The sequence below is a fragment of the Neoarius graeffei genome, chromosome 8 (genome assembly GCF_027579695.1).
Source record: "Neoarius graeffei isolate fNeoGra1 chromosome 8, fNeoGra1.pri, whole genome shotgun sequence".
In the NCBI taxonomy this organism is placed as follows: Eukaryota; Metazoa; Chordata; class Actinopteri; order Siluriformes; family Ariidae; genus Neoarius; species Neoarius graeffei.
The window spans coordinates 27,350,176-27,372,130 of record NC_083576.1 but is presented as its reverse complement, the minus strand read 5'-3'; the positions used below and the strand labels follow the sequence as shown (position 1 = coordinate 27,372,130).

The 21,955-nt window shown below is 41.3% G+C and overlaps 1 protein-coding gene across 2 annotated transcripts in view; it reads right to left on the bottom strand.

Annotated features, from left to right (window-relative positions):
* The window catches only part of atrx (ATRX chromatin remodeler), a 117,295-nt gene that overhangs the window by 43,683 nt on the left and 51,657 nt on the right, over positions 1 to 21,955 (bottom strand). For both annotated transcript variants that reach the window (XM_060927506.1, XM_060927507.1), the window contains exons 21-27: positions 21,634 to 21,809; positions 14,533 to 14,650; positions 7,590 to 7,720; positions 5,338 to 5,432; positions 5,115 to 5,254; positions 711 to 861; positions 534 to 634 (exon numbers count right to left, since the gene is read on the bottom strand). In XM_060927506.1, coding sequence (XP_060783489.1) covers positions 534 to 634; positions 711 to 861; positions 5,115 to 5,254; positions 5,338 to 5,432; positions 7,590 to 7,720; positions 14,533 to 14,650; positions 21,634 to 21,809 — 912 coding nt within the window. The remainder of the gene's footprint in view (positions 1 to 533; positions 635 to 710; positions 862 to 5,114; positions 5,255 to 5,337; positions 5,433 to 7,589; positions 7,721 to 14,532; positions 14,651 to 21,633; positions 21,810 to 21,955) is intronic.

The window sequence follows — 21,955 nt, the reverse complement described above, 5'->3', positions numbered from 1 at the left end:
CACTTTCTGCACATATTAAAACTGCATGGCTCTGTAGTAAGTGTCCAGGTGCTAAACTGGCCTGCCTGCAGTCCAGACCTGTCTTGAAGCGCAAAATATGACAAAGACAACCCCAAACTGTTGAGCAACTGAAATTGTATATCCAGCAAGAATGGGACAAGATGTCTCTTTCAAAACTACAGTAATTGGTCTCCTCAGTCCCTAAACATTTACAGAGTGTTGTTAAAAGTAGAGGTGATGCAACACAGTGGTAAACATGCCCGTCCTAACGTTTTTGAAACATGTTGCTGACATCACATTTAAAATGAGCATATATTTTTCAAAAAAACATAACATTTCTCAGTTTCAATAATTTGATATATTGTCTTTGTACTATTTTCAATGAAATGTAGGGTTTCCGTGATTTGCAAATCTTCACATTCTGTTTTTATTCATGTTTTAGACAGTGTCCAAACTTTTTTGGAATTGGGGTTGTATATTCATCTATCCTAAGGCTTCATGCAGGCTTTCCAAAGTGCCAATCAGATGCCTACCTTTGTAAGGAGAGTTTTTCCCCTCATCTTTGGCTCTGCTAGCTAACTCCAGGAAATCCTCAATGAGGTCCAGTGAAATGAGTGACTGACTGAACACCAAACTACAAACAAACAATGCATTCGGTTAAACTATACATCCTCAGAATAAACAACAAGGCACAAACAAGTCAAACTTACACTTTATCTTCCACATCTTCTGCCATTCGCAGAATTTCAAACAAAAGCACCATTTTTCCGGAGTGTTCCAGAACCTCAGCATCCGATTCGCTCACAAACTCCTTGTACCAGTCAGGAGACGGGCTGCCAGGAGCCGAGTTGCTGGGACGAACTAATGAAACACACACACACACACACAATAACCATGCTAAAGAAATCTATGATGCAACAGTCAAGTCGGAATTCCCATTTTGTTATACCAACACAAACAAAAGGTGAATGCCTGGTACAACACATTCACATAACAGGAAAAAATATATTTTGTAATAGAATTTCAGGTGACTTGTGCTTAAATAATATTAGATATCAGTTCCCCTCCCCCAAGTCGCCGAGTGAAAGTCCCCCCCCCCACTAGCATTACCAGAATTGCAATTGGGCAAAAGTTAAAAATTTTGCGAGCAAGTGACTATAGCCTATAGTTTCAAGCACTTGGTGCTCTACATCAGGGGTCATCATCTGGGGGACAGCAGTCTGTATGCAGACACAAAGTTTTTCACCATTTATTTTAATTACTTAGATAAAGGAAGCTCATTGAACCAGTTACTAGCTACAGGGCTAGACACAGGATCAGAAAGGTGGGAGTTTTCTCTGACCATGAGAAAACAGATTTTCAAGATGACTGGACAGAGAAGGATGCATTTATTCTCCCACTGCCACATTCAAAACAGATCTTTCATCTGTTCCATGGTGCAAGGTCAGAGTGGTGACAGCACCATGAGAACCAAAAAGATAAATTATCAAATTGTCGTCGTCGTCTTCTTTTGGCTGCTCCCGATTAGGGGTTGCCACAGCGGCTCTTTCGTCTCCATTGCTCCGTCTTCCGCATCCTTCTCTCCTACACCTGCCACTTTCATGTCCTCTTTCACCACATCCATGTATCTCCTCTTTGGCCTTCCTCGTTTTTGTGTGCCTGGCAGCTCCATCCTCAACATTCTCCTTCCAACATGCTCTGCATGTCTTCTCAGGATGTGCCCATACCATCTCAGTCTCATCTCTCTTAGCTTAATTCCCAAGCTCTCCACATGTGCTGTCCCTCTAATGTGCTCATTCCTTACCCTGTCCAACCTCGTCACTCCCATCGCAAACCTTAACATCCTCATTTTCATCCCATTTTCTTAAGCCTTTAAAGCTTGTTTCACATACAAAATCCTAAAACCAGTAATAAGTTATTGTATGAGGTTAAAAACAACATAGAAGAGAGAACAGTCATTCCCACTCAGTCTTCCAAAAAGGAAAAAAGTAACAGATATTGTGTATTCCCACCTGACTGTACTTAACGGAATGCTACAGAGCGCGAAACTCCGAGACATGTGAACCATGCAAGACCGGATATGACGTTTAATTCATGAAGTGGCAAGTCCATTGTTGTGAAAAGCCCAAGCTGAGACATTAGCTAGTTAGTAACATGGCACAAGTTGAGCTGCATCACGTCTCTGTTGAGAGAGTACTCCTCCTGTTTCTGAACATTTGTTAGGCATGTCAGGTAAAAATTCAAATTCAATACAAATTGCTTGAAACTGCTCACTGAATTCAGAAATGAATGCAGAACAGCATACTTTTTACAGAATTAAAATATGTTTATCCTGACGTAATATTAAGTATGAGGATACATGGTCCAAAATAGGCCTCATTAACGAATGAGATCAAATATTTTTTCTTAACTTATTTTTCAAAATATTTACATGGAAATTGGCAGGCACATTGATGGTTGTATACTGAATACAAAGTTTGAAAAATTAGTAAAAACAAATTATGCAAATTAGAGTTCCTCCTTCTTCTTTTGGCTGCTCCCGATTAGGGGTTGCCACAGCGGATCTTTCATCTCCATTGCGCCCTGTCTTCTGCATCCTTCTCTACCACACCTGCCACTTTCATTTCCTCTCTCACCACATCCATGTATCTCCTCTTTGGCCTTCCTTGTTTTCGTGTGCCTGGCAGCTCCATCCTCAACATTCTCCTTCCAACATGCGCTGCATCTCTTCTCAGGATGTGCCCGTACCATCTCAGTCTCATCTCTCTTAGCTTAATTCCCAATCTCGCCACATGTGCTGTCCCTCTGATGTGCTCATTCCTTATCCTGTCCAACCTTGTCACTCCCATCGCAAACCTTAACATCCTCAACTCCACCATGTCTCATTGATAATCATAAATCACTGCTAATTGTAACAATTAAGAATTAAAGGGGACACATGATGAAAAAAACAAAAACAAAAACATGTTTTCAGTGCTTGTGTACATACAGTACATTTGGAGCCTACCAAACCATAAAAGCTCTGAAAGATGACATCCAGTCAGTTTCTTTTGTGCTGCCGATTTCAGAAAACAATGTGCTTCAACAAGCCGTTCAGATTTGGCTCTTCTTTCTACGTCACAAATGGAGCTCATTAGAATTATTTCACTTGTTCATCTGAGTATCTCCACTCATAGCTTAAAGGAGATACGCAGAACCATGGCCTCACTTTTTGTTTATAAATGCCTTGAAACTTCAAGAATAGCATAGGAATAGTTTTAAGCGTCGACAATAAAGCTAATATAGTAACTTTTACAATTAAAGTGATTCATATAGGTAGCGGTCTGAGTGAATGACCTTGAGATATCTGTGATGTCACAGCAGGAAGGCTATCAGTCTCATTGCCATTTCCACTATACTAGAACACAGAGCTAACTGCAACTTTGAACCTCCATTTTGAGCTAATTTCTCACCATGTCACGTAGATGTGTTGCTGGCGGGTACAGCAACATGACAGAAGGTGATATGTTGCATTCATGGCCCAAGAATGTCCAAACTGCAAAGATTTGGTCACGTTTTACGAGAAATTCATGGCTTGGGCGCCTATGAAGTAGTCTCTCCTCTGCTCTGCACATTTTACTGAGGACTCGTACGGAACCTCTGATCTGTTGAGGAGTGTTGGCTATAAGCCCATATTGAAAGAAGGTGCAGCACGAACAATTAAAGAAAAAGAAAACTGCAAGAAAAGGAAAGTAAGTTCAGTTGCACCAGAGCCAAGCAGTAATGGTGGAGTATTCAGTATGGAGAAAATAGAGAATGAGTGGACCAGTCATCAGATTTCTCCACTGGATATTCTTTTTCCCCCCCCTTGCTGGATATGCTTGCCTCAGGAGCAATATCTCACCCTTACGTGGAAGACGCGAATAAACAAAGAACTGAAAGTCAGATTGTTTCAAAACAATTGGCCACAAGGTTGGCCTTCAAGAAGCGAGAACACAGACAGGTAAGATGCGATTCTCATTTGGCTACATAACAAACAACAAACGTCGTTTACCTGCATTTAGATTCATAAATGTAACTTGTATTGTGTATTTAAGTTACCAGTATAAGATTATTTAATTTGCTTCAGAATGTGATTGTCTCAGTCATCCGATTATTTAATTAGCCTTTTACGTTTTTATCAGTGAAAATGCATGCATGTACATGTATGTTGCATAAGTTATAAGGCCTATCCTGTTTTAATGAGAGTCAAATGAGATTGTCAGTTCAATTCCATCCAATTCTCTAGATGGCTTTGTTCTCTGGCTTTATTTTGTAAGGTGGGGGCCTCTGTGGCCAACGCGTTACTATCGGATTCGCTTTCCGATGGTTCGAACGGATACAGTTCTACGTGTATAGCAGTAGTATGTACATGCACTCCAAGTTCAGGACTATCACAGTCAGATGTATCGCTATCTAAAGAATCGGAAGAATCTCCAACAAATCCGAACGAAGAGGCCATTGCAACCACTCTCGCCTGCCAAGTCTGGCTTTGGGCTATAGCACCAGTTCCTGCTGTGACATCACCCACTCAGGGCTGGCTGGCTCAGTGGGGCAGCTCGAATGCTAACTTTGCGGCCGATTTTAACTCTCAAAAATATATAAATTTTTTTTAATTCCTAATTATGCAGCATACAAGAGTCAAGGATAGAGATACTATCCACTCAAAAATGTATTTCAAAATAAAGGTTCTGTGTATCTCCTTTAAGAACTGGCTTCATGAATAAATATTCATGAGGAAAGAGCTACCTGATTGGCCAGCAGAAGGGGGTTCAGCAGTGACTCATCATTTAAAGGAACAGGCACTCAAATCAACCATTTTGAACAGGGCTGTTTAGACAGGGTGAGAAGGGAACTGCGGTGCTTTATCCTTGTGGTATTTTGACCAAAGCATGTAACAAATATTAAGACCTCAGGGAACTGTGCTAACTTGTGGAAAAACAATATAATGTGTCACCTTTAAAATATATATCCGTCTCACCATTCAGTCACATTAGTTGCTTTGGTTCGAGACCTTTGGAAGTTATTAAATGTTGGCTGAGAAAACAACCCAGGACACCTAAACTGAGAATGCAGTCAAATTGAACCAAATTTACCTTCTTCTACAGGCTCAGCTCTATTCCTCCCCTCTGGGTTTCCTCCACGGGAGCTCGTGTTCCATTCCTTAATCACCTCCACATCGTCACTGTCGGACTTGTCCGAGCTCTCACCTTTGCCTTTCCCCCGTTTCTTCTTCCTGCATGCAATTTGTGGAAACATGCCTCAGCATAGTGAGAGCAGAAAAGACAAACATGCAGCAAGTTGAAATAGGATTTTGACCTTTTGGGTTTCTCGTCTTCAGAAGTCAGACTCATTGAGGACTCCTCTGTTTCAGACGCAATGAATTCATCCATGCTGTCTTCATCAAAATACCCCTGTTCATAGCAAATTACATCTTGGATTATTAACATCAGAATGATTCATTCATTTTGCAAACAAACAAAAGTTAATACTTGGACGATCCATGACAATTACTTGACATTAACACAAACATTGCAGCTGAACATCATCGGAAATGCAGTTACAGAAAATTATTCAACCAATCAGATTCAGGAATTTAGCAGTGTTGTGGTGTAATAATAATTAAAAAAGTGCTCACGTTAACACATCACTGTTGATTAACGACATACACTGCAACTATTACAGCAGATGCTTCATATAAACATTAAAAATGTGTGTAATTTCATATTTCATGAAAACTTTTTGTCTCCAGTGTCAGCACTTTGTAGCAGTCAGAGATCAAATTACGTTTTCTAAAAATAGGAAAGTCTTCAGGAAAGCAAGCTTTGAGATTTCTCAATAATAAGACAAGCTGCTTTTTGTTTCTTCTTTAATCATCACTGGCAAATTGCTGCAGTATAAAAGTAATAATATGCTTCAAGACATGTTGTTGAAAAATAATCAGCTTAAGGCTATCAGACCACATCACACCACTCTGTTGTTGATTGTCTTTTAACAGCACCCCCCCCCCCAAAAAAAAAGTTTTATTCCCTAGTTATTATTAGAAATCTTCAGATCATTTTTAATGGACAGCCAAATGCTGTACAATGACTAAAGCATGCAAAAGAAAAACTGTAAACTCTCTCAACATTGGAAATGTCGTATTCAAATGAACGACACGCATTTTAGGTTCAGCCATTTTAAACGGTTTGCTTCATCAATTAATAAAACATATCGCATTCACTTATAACTCAAGTATGCGACTCGCATAATGTTAGACAGCATTTTTACTGATTCTGCTGCATTAAATCATGAGCTCCGAATTTTGATGTCTTAAACTGCATGCAGCCAAATGCAGTTATTTGTTTAATATGTTTAACTGAGTCAAACCGGGTTTAAATAGAGCACTGAAAAGAGCCACTCAATTAAAATAACTAAAGCCAGACTTTTACCCTGATTATAGCCACGATTTACAATCAGGTGGAGTCTGTGCTGGTCGGCACCCGTCTGCAGATTTTTGGGGCAGCCAGTGTTGACATTTGTCACAGAAAATCAAGAAGCGTGAAAAATAGCAGACAGGCAATAATGACTGGAGTGGAGTGCCTTTAAGGAGGCTGAATTAACAGAGCTGGAACAGGAGCATAAATGCCTGTACAATGTCAATTCAAGGAACCATCACAACTGCACGGGGGGGAGGGGGTTGGAAATGCTGAAGCTTTGAACCAATTGGGCGCGGCCTCCATGTTTGTTTTGCCATCACTGTCTCCTGGTAACAGGAAAGCATATGTTTTTGTGCATGTTCAGTTCAGTGACAAGTTGGGTAATGTCATTAGCATGTGATATCCAGTCCTTTAGGGTGTGCGCTTTGATTTCTCAAAAAAAAAAATTTTTAGACTATGCGAGACACCCTGTCTTGATTATCTGTTAGGATTTTAAAGGCTGGGTAGCATACTCAATTGCTAAAGCAGTCATCTTATTTTGGTGAAAAGGCTTATAGAGACTGACAATGGGTAAAATAAAAGAAAAGACCATTTCTTTATAACAATTTTTTTAAAATGCTATTTTTACTAAAATGGCTAAATAATAAACAAGAGTGCTCTGAGAGCACAATATCCCCCACTACAATATATTGCAAACGAAAATGCAATATGTGTATTACTGTCCTATAACAAAGCCTTCCGCCAAGTTTCATGAAATTCCTCCAAAAACTGAGAGGAGTTGATTTCCTGGGACGGACGGACTGACATCGCCACGACATAATCCTCCTTCGGGCCTTTCAGCCAGAAGGGGATTAAAACAAACAAACAAACAAACAAACAAACAAACAAACATACATGATTTTAGTGAGCTCCATACAGACATGTGTTAGTGTTTTGATGTTTAGCCAGTGCAGCAAAGCAAATATAAAACTTGTCTTCGAGTTACATCAGTTGGACACACACTAACTACCAAGGTTGTTGTGCTCGGTATGACTGACTGCGTGCAGAAAGTGATGACTACGAGGAAACGCCAGCATTCCCCTGGGTTTGTTTTACTGCTGATGAAGGAAGAGATGCCTGCAGCTCGCCAGTTGTGTGTCTTTGTTCATTTACCTTGTTTTCTTTACTGATATAGTCCAGCTGGAGACACCAAGGATGTGTCCAGATTCTGCTGAGCATCTGGAAATCCTGGAAAAGCTTTGTGCCTGCACGTCCTCTTCCCCCCTCCAAGGCAGAACCGACACCTGCTCGGTAAAAAACAGTTTATTGAGTTATGAAGCTGAACTACATGATGGGAACTTCCATGTTTTCACTTGCTATGCACGTTCAAACTTAACGCACACTGTAGCTATAGTGGACACTTCTCATTCTGAGTCCTGCCAAATGATTTTTACTGGTTGGATTAACTCGCATCCTTATGAGACAGACTCTTCTGAATCAAGAATTAAAAAAAAAAAAAAAAACACAGAAGAACAGTCTCATCTATATCCCCTGCCCTATATACCAACTTTCAAGATATTATGGGTCACATTTTTCAAGTTCTGCTGCAGGAAACCAAACCTTCCTCTTGACACTGACCTCAGCAGCCCATGACATAAGCCCACCAGACCTTTGGTCCAGGTGAGCTAAAAATGAAAATCTCACATTTCTTAGTATCAAAAAGCACATATACATTACTTAATCAATTAACACACACCAACTTTCAAGGCCATACCACTGCTCGTTTTCAAGTTCTGCTCCAGAAACAAAAACCTACCCCAAGACTAACCTGAGACCAAGTCTGAAATTGTTTCCATGGAAACACGAAAAAAATCTCAAATTTCTTAGTACGAAAAGACACCTCTACAATTACCTTATTAACATGTATACCAAGTTTCAAATCTGTATCGTGAATAGTTTTGGACATGCGCTCCGGAAACGAACACTGCTCTTAGAAAGCAAGTCAAAATCTATTTTGTATGTAAAAATATGAAAAATACTTTTTTCAAAAATCCAAAATAGCACCAGTTCACATGTTCCTTGATATTTATGCAAAGTTTCATGAAGATATCTTCAGTAGTTTTAAAGATATGGACCGGAAATGAAAATGTGACTGAACAGACAGCCGGATGGAACTTGTTTCTATCAGGGATCCCAGCAGTAATTGAAAAAAATAGAGGAATGCAAGAAACTATCAGCAGGGGTCAAAGGGACTTTGGGTCAAAGTCATTTTCACAAATGACTTTGTTAAAAATCATGCTCAATATTTAAGTGAGAGATACCTGTTGTCTTCCAAATTACACTTAATTCTTGTATTATGTCCTGGCTTTTTCCAAGAATCTGTCACAATGTCTCTTGTCTACAGAGCAAAAGTTAAAAAAAAAACTAAATGTTTCTTATCTAATATATTATTTACATCTTTTCTTTTACTTCTGGCTCCTTCTATTCCTCTTTGCATCACTCCCAGCCATTTCTTTCAATTCATCTTTCAGTAAGGCTATTAGTTATTAGTTCTATAGTATTTGCATTCCTCTATTAAAGCTATTTACAAAATGTTCATAGTCTGTCAAACAGCATCTAATGAAAGTCTTTTAATTTTCTTTTCTTTAACACCATCTCTTTCAGTTTTGCAAACTTGTTCTTTTTCATCTTTTCCTTCAGTCTGTCTGTGTGTTCTTTTCTAGCCCTCTTTGCATCTCTCTCAAACACCTCCTTAGCTTTCCTTTTTGATGGCATCTTAACTATGTCTGATCTTGCACCCTGTAAGTACAAAATTCACGTACGCGGTGCCAGGTCACGCAATAGCTATTTTTAGCTCTGTCATGCACTCCTGAGCAGTGTTGCCAGATACTGCTGACGTTTTCCAGCCCAAAATATGTTCAAAACCCACCAAAATGCACTTGAAACTGCCCAATCTGGCAACACTGCTCCTGAGTCGCAGTCAAGACGTGTTCCACGCTCAGCTGGCATAAAACTCCGCGAGTCCGGCTGTATTGAGCCGCCGGTCTCGTGCAAGGCGATTAAAACCGACTAGACCCCCCCCAATGATTTTTAATGCAAAAATAGACATTTTGTGAAGATATTTTTCGCGACAGAATCCGTGGAAATTTCACAGCCCTGCATACTGAATTAAGTTCAACGCATTAGAAACAAAAGCACGAACGGAGTTAAAATACATTTTCTAGCAAATGGGCGCAGCCATATTGTTTTCTCGTTCTATCGTGTACAGTCTCGCGGTATTTACATCAATTTAACTTCTGAGTGTTGCCGAATGTCAACCAGAACAAACGAAGCTGACAAAAACATCGCTAAACAAGCAAACCAAATCAGAACATATTCTGCTGGTCATTTTACTTAAACATTTTTAACGGATATACAAGAGATTTAAAAAAAAAAAAAAAAAACCACCACTTTGGCTAGAAAAATAGCGGACGTCTGGGATCCCTGTTCTATATTCCCTGCCAAACTTTGTTTGGGCGAGGGATAATATACCAGACTCAAATAATATACTTCATGTGTGATGTGAGCATAGAATGCCACAGCTCATAGCCGAAGAGTTCACCAGTGGCTTGCTGACTTTTTGTCAAAGGCACAAAGATGTGCTACACTACATACCTTGTTAAAAGATTATAATCATAATATAATTCTTCATTTCCCCCAAGTCTGTATTAATGCACTCCACTAGCTCAGCATGCATTATTACATTAGCTACCACTTTTTATTCTAGTCAACTAGATTTCCAGGCAACCAAAACACATGCATATGGCTGGAGCTTTTACTTGCCTGGTGGGTTAGTCGCTAATGAACCGAATATTTTCAGTACCCGTTATTACACACCATTTTTTTTTTTTTAAATCTAGTGAGATCTGAGGTTCCTCTCTCCTTGCTCCTTACTATAATTAGTTTTGCCAGTATTCAAACCAGGAAATCCCACTTCACAGACTCACCACTATAATCATGTTCTGAACCATGCAAGTAAATGTTTTGTGCGATAGCATTCGCTATGCACTAAAACAAATGCTGAGATTATTTTTGGCCAAACTTGCAGCACCAAAAACCTTCAAAACTATAACTGCTTAATCCATACTGACAAAAAGAAACATTAGGCTAGGTTTTTCACTTGACTGAAAAAAGAAAACGTGACCCAAATAAAGCAAGTTTGAACCTGAGCAATAAATTAAGTTTGATCTGAACCTGGAGGTCAGTCCTGCTCGGGAACAAAACGCACAGTATCAAGTACACTATGCTCAGAAATGCAGTGCCACAGCGTCCAGCTGGCGTAACAAAACACCTGCTGGAAAACTCTGCCAAAATGTTTTTTTTTTTTGGGGGGGGGGGGGGGGGGGGGGGGAAGAGATGATGATGTGGGAATTTGTCTGGATAGGCAGATCCACACCAGCTGCTATGCAATCCCCCAGCTGCAGATCTACTTTAGAAACAGCGCAATTTAAGTTACAATATGACTTAACCCAAGTGTGTGTCGGGGACAGTTTTTCAGTCAAGCCAGAAAGTCTGCACACCCCTTTCACCTTCTCCACGTTTTATTACGTTAACAGACTTATTCTACAATAGATCGAGTTCATTTTTTGTTTCAAAATTCTACACAAAATAGCCCATAATGACAAAGTCAAAGCAGATTTTTAGAAAATATACAATTTTATTTTACTGACAAAAATAGGTTCTTTAGGGGTTACATATCTGTACACACCCTTAGCCTAATATTTGGTTGATGCACCTTCGGCAGCAATTACAGCTTCAACACAAGCTTGGCACACTTGTTTCTGGACATTTTTGCCCATTCCTCTTGGCATATCCTTGCAAGCTCCGTCAGGTTGGATGGGGAGCATTTGGGTACACAGCCATTTTCAGCTCTTTTCACAGATGTTCAATTGGATTCAGGTCTGGGCTCTGGCTGGGCCACTCAAGGACATTCACAGACTTTCTCCGAAGCCACTCCTTTGTTCTCTTGGCTGTGTGCTTTGGGTCGTTGTCATGCTGGAAGGTAAACCTTCGCCCCAGTCTGAGGTCCAGAGTGCTCTGGAGAAGGTTTTCAAGGATCTCAGTGTATACTTAGTTGCATTCATCTTTCCCTCTATCAGGACTAGTCACCCCGTTCCCGCTGCTGAAAAACATCCCCACATCATGATGCTGCCACCGCCATGCTTCACTATAGGGATGGCATTAGCCAGGTGATGAGCGGTGCCTGGTTTCCTCCAGACATGACACTTGGTATTCAGGCCAAAAAGTTCAATTTTGGTTTCATCAGACCAGAGAATCTTGTTTCTCATGGTTTGAGAGTCCTCCAAGTGCCTTTTGGCAAACTCCAAATGGGCTGTCATGTACATTTTACTAAGGAGTGGCCACTCTACCTGAAAAGGCCCGATTTGTGGAGTGCTGTCTGGATGGTTGATGAGCTGAAAGGTTCTCCCATCTCCACAAGGATACACTGGAGCTCTGTCAGAGTGACCCTCGGGTACCTGCTCACCTCCCTGGCCCAGGCCAATCTTCCCCAATTGCTTGGTTTGGCCGGGCGGCCAGGTCTAGGAAGATTCTTGGTGGTTCCAAACTTCTTCCATTTACAAATGATGGTGGCTACTGTGCTCTTTGGGACCTGTAAAGCTGCAGCAATTTTTTTCTATTGAGGTTTTTCACCCACGTGACCAAGTCATGTGATGCATCGTTAGGCTGCCATTTTGGACGTCACGGCTCGAATCAGTTTGAATGCGAGGAAGGCGACAAACGAAAAACATAAAAGAAAAAGGAGCGAGATGCAGAAAACACCTTCACTATCCAGCGACGTAGGGCATTTACAGGGCGAGCAGAGGGAGAGGTATTTGCAAAAATTGAGGTTAGCAGGCTTAGAGAACGACGTTTACCTGCTTCCACCAGGATTGTTCACTGACGTACGGAAGTACACGAAGCCCTCGTCTTTACCTGTCTTCGGCCCACATGATCTGTATACCTATGTCGTTAAAAACCCATCGCCGGGGGCGTCGTGGCTCAGGTGGATAAGGCGCCATACCATAAATCCGGGGACCTGGGTTCGATTCCGACCCGAGGTCATTTCCCGATCCCTCCCCGTCTCTCTCTCCTGCTCATTTCCTGTCTCTACACTGTCCTATCCAAATAAAGGTGAAAAAAGCCCAAAAAATCTCTTAAAAAAAAAAAAAAAAAACATCGCCATACACGGGTATTGATCTGAAAGCGTATAAGAGTTTGGATGCCTACAAATATTTTGTGTCAGGCTGGGTAACATGCCTACATCAGTGGGTCGTCCCTGGAGCCGGTGGTCGCCATCTTATTACAGCTAAGGTTTGTTCACATTTTCATTTACTTTCGGTCCTCAGGATAAACAAAATGTTATTAAATGTCATTGAAATAACTTCTTAGTCTGTTGAGACATGGCCCGTTATAAATTTGCTGTTACCAGGCAATGACCAAGAACTGTATTATTAGGGTCGGTGTCTGTGTTGTAGCAGTGTACTAGCAGCTAGCTGTTAGCACTAGCTAATGTCAACAACATAGTAGCTAGTATGTTACTGTAGCAATGTTTACGTTCAGTCATTTGGATGACTGTTAAAACCTTTCAGTCTCAAGTTTTTCCTTTACTGTATTTACTAGTTTACTGTAATTATGATCCGGCAGCTATTTACACCGGATCCAGTGTAAATAGCTGCCGGAGCGCGCTCCGGCTTGCTCCCCCTCAAATTAAGCAGCGCACTCCGGGAGCAAGCCGGAGCGCGCTGCTTAATTTGAGGGGGAGCAAGCCGGAGCGTGCTCCGGAACCTCGGCCGGAGCACTCCGGGAGCAAGCCGGAGCGCGCTGCTTAATTTGAGGGGGAGCAAGCCGGAGCGTGCTCCGGAACCTCGGCCGGAGCACTCCGGGAGCAAGCCGGAGCGCGCTGCTTAATTTGAGGGGGAGCAAGCCGGAGCGTGCTCCGGAACCTCGGCCGGAGCACTCCGGGAGCAAGCCAGAGCGTGCTGCTTAATTTGAGGGGGAGCAAGCCGGAGCGCGCTCCGGAACCACAGCCGGAGCACTCCGGGAGCAAGCCGGAGTGCGCTGCTTAATTTAAGGGGGAGCAAGCCGGAGCGCGCTCCGGAACCACAGCCGGAGCGCTCCGGGAGCAAGCCGGAGTGCGCTGCTTAATTTGAGGGGGAGCAAGCCGGAGCGCGCTCCGGCAGCTATTTGCACTGGATCCGGTGTAAATAGCTGCCGGATCATAATTACAGTAAACTATTAAATACAGTAAAGGAAAAACTTGAGACTGAAAGGTTTTAACAGTCATCCAAATGACTGAACGTAAACATTGCTACAGTAACATACTAGCTACTATGTTGTTGACATTAACTAGCTTGATCTTCAAAATGGCGGACACCGGGGCGTCACGTGACCCTGTGACGTCAGGTGAAATACCTCAATACCCTTCTCCAGATCTATGCCTTGACACAGTCCTGTTTCTGACGTCTGCAGATAATTCCTTTGACCCCATGGCTTGGAGTTTGCTCTGACATGCACTGTCAACTGTGGGACCTTATAGGCAGGTCTTGGCAATCCCCAGTCATGTCCAATCAATTGAATTTACCACAGGTGGACTCCAATTAAGTTGTAGAAACATCTCAAGCAGTATCAGTGGAAACAAAATGCACCTAAGCTCACTTTTGGGTGTCATATCAAAGGATGTGCACACTTGTGTACATATGATATTTTACATTTTGATTTTTAATAAATTAGCACAAATGTCTAAAAACTTGCTTTCCCTTTGTCATTATGGGCTATTTTGTGTAGAATTCTGTGACAAAAAATGAACTCAATCTATTGTAGAACAAGTCTGTAACGTAATAAAATGTGGAGAAAGTGAAAGGGGTGTGCAGACTTTCCGGCTTGACTGTAAATTAGGATTTTGGAAATGACAGACTGATGGTGAGCCAAATAATATCTCTTAATAAGCTAAGAGCTAAAGTTGCTAGTTACCTATACCATGTAAAAACACAAAAACATGACACTCTCAGAATATTATTTAGGAAGCAGTTAACTAATGAAACCTTATCACAAGCCAACTTGCAGGATAGAGCTTTACCTGTAAAGTGTTCCAGATAGTATCTGTACAGCTTGCACTGCACTGGCATAATCCGCACTGCGAGCACATACTCATGTTTAGGTGGCAAGAACTTGGTAAGTGCAGTGTAGTCTCTTCTCTGAAACAGATTACAAAAAACATATAGAAGGAATACCAAAACATACACACGTATATACATACGTGTGTGTGTGTGTGTGTGTGTGTGTATTTTATATACACACACACACACACACACACACACACACACGTGTGTATACACACACACACACACACACACTAGTGCATCTCAAAAAATTAGAATATTGTGAAAAAGTTCAATATTTTCCATCAGTTATTTAAGAAAGTGAAAATGTTATATATTATAGACTCATTACACAAACTAAAATGTTTCAAACATTTTTTTTTTATTTTAATCAGTATGGCATACAGTACAAAAACATAAAAAAACCCATCTCAAAATGAGAGAATATTTCATTTCGAGTTTGAGTAAAACAGTATGAACACAGTGTATCTCTCGGTCTAGTTCAGTACACACAACCACAATCATGGGGAAGACTGCTGACTTGACTGTTGTCCAGAAGATGATCACTGATGCCCTCCACAAGGAGGGTAAGCCACAAAAGGTCATTGCTGAAAAGGGTGGCTGGAAAAGGTGCACAAGCAACAGGGATGGCTGCAGTCTTGAGAGGATTGTCAAGAAAAGTTGATTCAAGAACTTGGGAGAGCTTCACAAGGAGTGGACTGAGGCTGGTGTCAGTGTATCAAGACCCATCATGAACAGACATCTTCAAGAAAGGGGATACAACTTTGCATTCCTAATATCAAGCTACTCCTGAGCCAGAGACAATGTCAGAAGTGTCTTATCTGGGCTAAGGAGAGAAAGAAATGGACTGTTGCTCAGTGGTCCAAAGCCCTCTTTTCAGATGAAAGTACATTTTGCATGTAATTTGGAAATCACGGTTCTAGAGTCTGGACGAAGAGTGGAGAGGCACAGAATCCAAGGTGTTTGAAGCCCAGTGTGAAGTTTCCACAGTCTGTGATGATTTGGGGTGCCATGTCATCTGCTGGTGTTGGTCCACTGTATTTTATCAAGTCCAAAGTCAACACAGCCATCTACCAGGAGATTTTAGAGCACTTCATGCTTCCATCTGCTGATGAGCTTTTTGGAGATGCTGATTTCCTTTTCCAGCAGGGCTTAGCACCTACCCACAGTGCCAAAACTACTACCAAATGGTTTGCTGACCATGATATTACTGTGTTTGATTGGCCAGCCAACTTGCCTGACCTGAACCCCATAGAGAATCTATGGGGTATTGTCAAATGGAAGATGAGAAACACCCGACCCAAAAATACAGATACGCTGAAGGCCACTATCAAAGCAACCTGGGCTTCAATAACACCTCAACAGTGCCACAGACTGATCACCTCCATGCCATACCGCATTGATACAGTAATTCATGGTAAAAGGAGCCCCAACCAAGTATCGAGTGTATAAATGAATATACTTTTCAGAAGTTGGACATTTCTGTATTGTAAATCCTTTTTTGATTGATCTTAGGGAATATTCTAATAATTTGAGATACTGGATTTCTGATTTTCATGAGCTATAAGCCATAATCATCAAAATTAAAACAAAAAAGGCTTTAAATATTTCACTTTACATGTAATGAATATAGAATATATAAAAATTTACCTTTTTGAATTAAATTATGAAAAAGGAGCTTTTTCATGGTATTCTAATTTTTTGAGATGCACTAGTATGTGTCTGTGTATATAAATACATATATATTTAAAAAAAAAAAAAAAAAAAAAAAAAAACACAGCGTTGGAGAAATCAGCAACTCTCGCAGTGACATTAACAGGGTACCCCCAGGATTGTTAAACCAAAATTTAAGACTTAAGACTTTTTTAATGCCATTTCAAGTGAAATTTAATACCTTTGTCGCACTCATTAGGGAAGAATAAATCATACTGAACACCAGATTAAACCTCAAATAATTACTATTTACGAGTGTTTGAAATAACAAAATTACATTTATTAAAATAATCAAATCAGAATTCATTCTACTCACACCCCCTGGACACCATGCAGAGGAGAGCACCCCCATGTAAGTCCAGACAATCACCCCTCATACACACACACACACGCCAGAGAAGCATTCAAAAGACAAAAAGAAGATGGAAGGTAAGAGCATCAACCGAACATCTTTAACTTGCCCAAAGGTGACGAGAGTAAGCCAATCCACTCAGAGAACAAACAGGGTGGGGAAAACATAGCCTACATAGACATCACAGTATGGCCTACATCCTAATCATTCAGAATTCATTCCACTCAAACACTCTCTCTCTCTCTCTCTCTCTCTCACTCACCCAGCAACAAATGGAAGCATCCCCAATGCAGAAGTTGAGGTCTCATTTTCGGCTGTGCTGCTAACGTTACTGGGTGTTGTTGGCACACAGTACTGTGCGCTATAGACCCTTTTCAGTCACATGACCTTCGTAAACGCGACCACCATTTTGGACATGTAGCGGACTTCGGCTCGAATTGGTTTGAATGCGAGGAAGGCGACAAACGGAGAACATACAAGAAAAAGGAGCGAGATGCAGAAAACACCTTCGCTATCCAGCGACGTAGGGCATTTACAGGGTGAGCAGAGGGAGAAATAACAATAACGACACATTAGCAACGCTGTACAGAAATAACGGTTTATGGCACAGACCCTTTCGGTTCTCGCTCATCTAGCTGCTACAATGACTGCTTAGACTGCAACAATAATACCTAACACACATTTAAGTATCCGTCGTAAAGACGTGAAACTCGTCGAGTGACGAGTGTGTTCATTGATAAGCTAACACAATCTAAAAGTAGACATACCATCACACTGCCCTGGCGCTGTGTACAGTTTCCCTTCTATGGTTTGTGTGCTCACTATTTGCCATTACTTTCTCCAACCGTTGTTACAGATTACAGGGAACGGCCTGGATTTAAGAGACAAATACATGCTCCTATTGTTTTGAACACTTATTTGTAGGCAGTGCTTAATTTGTAAAGTGGGAGGTCCCGGAGCGCAGAGGATGAGTGGCTCCGGTGCGGAAAAAAAGAGGGGGGGAGGGGGGCGCGGCGCTGCGCTTCTGGGCATGTTTTGTAATAACACTGCAAATTAAGTTCATCTGCAGATATTTTGTGGATGTCGTTTCATGAGAGAAATCACCAACAAGACAGATATCAAAATCAGACATTAACACTAAATAAACTTGCATTTTTTAATTTAATTATTTGGGTTTTTTTTTTTGTTACATAGTCAAAAGAGGGGTCGGATCACCGGATCCAGTGTAAATAGCTGCCGGAGCCAACGCCCGAGGTTCCGGAGCGCGCTCCGGCTTGCTCCCCTCAAATTAAGCGCTGTTTGTAGGACACTGCCTCTGATCTGTCCTACAGTCTACTAACAGCAAAGGAACACAACGCTAGCTAATGTCGTTAGCGAATAGCTACTACAGAAGAACAAAGAGGTTACAATGGGTTATTTTAGCCTATTTGGTCACACACTCGCCCCCACAGAATGTTAACAGCAATGTAATGCCTTTTCTGGCTAATTTTATTCGTCTTACCTCCAACAAAGTGGTCACTACACAAACGCCTGCTTCTGAATTGTGGATGCAAATGAAATATGTTTACCACTTTTCATGTGAGAATCCAGAGCTGTAAGCCCCATTGTCCCTAGTTGAAAGGTTTTTTTTACACAAAGTGCATAATGCCTCACGGTCATTATTTGGAACCCCCTTAACCCAGGCGTATTTAGGGTCGAGCAGCCACTTCGGGTTGAATCTGCACTTCCCCATGCTCTCTCCCCCTCACCCTCTCTGCTCTATGCGCCTGCTGCTCTCGTTTCGTGTGAACCCTTTACGGCACGACGTGAATTTCCCGCTGTTTGTGTGTGAACGCCAGGGCAGCGCAAAACATTTTAGATTTTGCTTCATTTTCATCACAGAGAATTTAATCTAGGTTACGCGTTAGACTTTCTTTGGAAAATTAAGACCTCCGTGGAAAAAATTAAGACTTTCAAGATGAAATTTAATACTTTTAAGGCCTTAATTCTGGAAAATTAAATTCAATACTTTTTTAATACTTTTAAGACTCCGCGGGTACCCTGATTAATCTCTCTCCTGTTAATCATGGGGACACTAGCCATTCATGGGCATTTGTATGACGTGGGTGTCAAGTATGCGAAAAAGGACATAACACTTTTCTCCAAGTGTCAGACACCGCCCTGTGATGCAGCACATGCGGCAGTTTGAAAACTTGCAGTTGGCAGCCACGGGGAGATCATGGTTATGGGTGGGATTTGGCAGGTGACCAAATTGGGGAGGGAATATACATATAATTTATTATATCCAACATTCACTAGATATGAGTAATCGCGCACTCTGATTGGCTACTCTACAACTAGGTTATCAGCTCATATACTGCAAGTAGAGAAAAACCAAAATGGCGGCGTGTTGCTCAACCAACCGAGGAGGAAATAAAAACTTGAAAACAAACTCCCCCCAAAAAAGCAACAAAATATGGAATAAAAGTATGATGGTAAGAATGTATCTTATTTTTCAAGAATTATTATAGTATTTTTCATAAATTGCTACTGTCGTTTTGTCAAGCAGAAGTGATTTTCAGACATTTTGTATAAAGTTTTTATCAAATTTGCAAAAAATAAAAATGCAGTGAATGTGGATATAATAAAACAGTTATTCCACTCAATCTCGTTGTACATGGCTTATAGGCACATAGCACTGAGTTGGCCATCAGCTCATGTACAGTGGGGCAAAAAAGTATTTAGTCAGCCACCAATTGTGCAACTTCTCCCACTTAAAAAGATGTGAGAGGCCTGTAATTTTCATCATAGGTACACTTCAACTATGAGAGACAGAATGGGGGGAAAGAATCCAGGAAATCACATTGTAGGATTTTTAATGAATTAATTGGTAAATTCCTCAGTAAAAATAAGTATTTGGTCACCTACAAACAAGCAAGATTTCTGGCTCTCACAGACCTATAACAACTTCTTTAAGAGGCTCCTCTGTCCTCCACTCGTTACCTGTATTAATGGCACCTGTTTGAACTCATTATCAGTATAAAAGACACCTGTCCACAACCTCAAACAGTCACACTCCAAACTCCACTATGGCCAAGACCAAAGAGCTGTCAAAGGACACCAGAAACAAAATTGTAGACCTGCACCAGGCTGGGAAGACCGAATCTGCAATAGGTAAGCAGCTTGGTGTGAAGAAATCAACTGTGGGAGCAATTATTAGAAAATGGAAGACATACAAGACCACTGATAATCTCCCTCGATCTGGGGCTCCACGCAAAATCTCACCCCGTGGGGTCAAAATGATCACAAGAACAGTGAGCAAAAATCCCAGAACCACACGGGGAGACCTAGTGAATGACCTGCAGAGAGCTGGGACAAAAGTAACAAAGGCTACCATAAGTAACACACTACACCGCCAGGGACTCAAATCCTGCAGTGCCCCCTGCTTAAGCCAGTACATGTCCAGGCCCGTCTGAAGTTTGCTAGAGAGCATTTGGATGATCCAGAGGAGGATTGGGAGAATGTCATATAGTCAGATGAAACCAAAATAGACCTTTTTGGTAAAAACTCAACTTGTCGTGTTTGGAGGAGAAAGAATGCTGAGTTGCATCCAAAGAACACCATGCCTAGTGTGAAGCATGGGGGTGGAAACATCATGCTTTGGGGCTGTTTTTCTGCAAAGGGACCAGGACGACTGATCCGTGTAAAGGAAAGAATGAATGGGGCCATGTATCGTGAGATTTTGAGTGAAAACCTCCTTCCATCAGCAAGGGCATTGAAGATGAAATGTGGCTGGGTCTTTCAGCATGACAATGATCCCAAACACACCGCCTGGGCAACGAAGGAGTGGCTTCGTAAGAAGCATTTCAAGGTCCTGGAGTGGCCTAGCCAGTCTCCAGATCTCAACCCCATCGAAAATCTTTGGAGGGAGTTGAAAGTCCGTGTTGCCCAGCGACAGCCCCAAAACATCACTGCTCTAGAGGAGATCTGCATGGAGGAATGGGCCAAAATACCAGCAACAGTGTGTGAAAACCTTGTGAAGACTTACAGAAAACGTTTGACTTCTGTCATTGCCAACAAAGGATATATAACAAAGTACTGAGATGAACTTTTATTATTGACCAAATACTTATTTTCCACCATAATTTGCAAATAAATTCTTTAAAAATCAGACAATGTGATTTTCTGGATTTTTTTTTCTCATTTTGTCTCTCATAGTTGAGGTATACCTATGATGAAAATTACAGGCCTCTCTCATCTTTTTAAGTGGGAGAGCTTGCACAATTGGTGACTGACTAAATACTTTTTTGCCCCACTGTACAACTTGATTTCATGGAAGAATTGTTAAATATTCACCAATGGTTAACACAGTCTGTGCCTTCCGGGGAATACTCACCTTAGTCTGCATTAATGCACTTAGTTCGCTAAATAGCTCACAATAAGTAACTCAACTAATTTACCTACCTTTTTTTTTCCGAAGCAAAATTAATTATGTTTCTGGGCAACCAAAACATGGAACTGGGCAACACACTGGAGCATGCACTTGTTTTATGAGCTAGCTAATTGTCAGCCCCTGAATAGCTCTCAATTATTTAAACCATTTTACAGGAAAAAAAGCAGACTAAAGGAAGGAAAAACTACAGTAATTCTTTACACTTAAGGAATCTGGCTTTTATCTGCAAACTTCATTCAAAGACTGGACAGAAAAGGAGTGCTGTATCTCATTCTGGATACTTCTGTTAGTCCACTTCCAGGTAGTACACTGTACACACTTGTGTATTGCATGAGTTTCGACAGAGTAGTTTTGTCTCAAATCAATCAGCAAGTTGTGAACTTGGCAAAAATGACGGTCGCAACATTTGACCACAATTGTCGCATCACCTGCCAACGTCTGCAGTCTTATTAATTAATTACTTTTTTTGCTCAACTCTTAAAAAATAAACGCACTTGTATAAGTGCAGAAGGATGCAAATTGAGACACAGCATAGGAGTGAAGTCAGAACAACGGGCTTACTTGGACACATCCTGCCAGCATTTCATAGAGAATGTGTGCTCGTTTCTTCATGAGACGCACATCAGCCAGCGTGGAGTCAGCGCACTGGCCATTTTGGATGGGGTTGATGAAACGGTTCCTAAACTCTTTCACAGAGCCCAGCAAGTTTTCTTTGATAAAGTTCACCATGCAGTGGTCTGATGGAATGACAAAAATTAGGATTCATTAGTTGACTAATAAAACCCTTACAGCTGGGGCTGGAGGTTGACCACTGATCATTTAATTATCAAGGACTTTCTATCTGTAGGTGCTGAAAGAAAAAATACACATTCAACAATTCTGT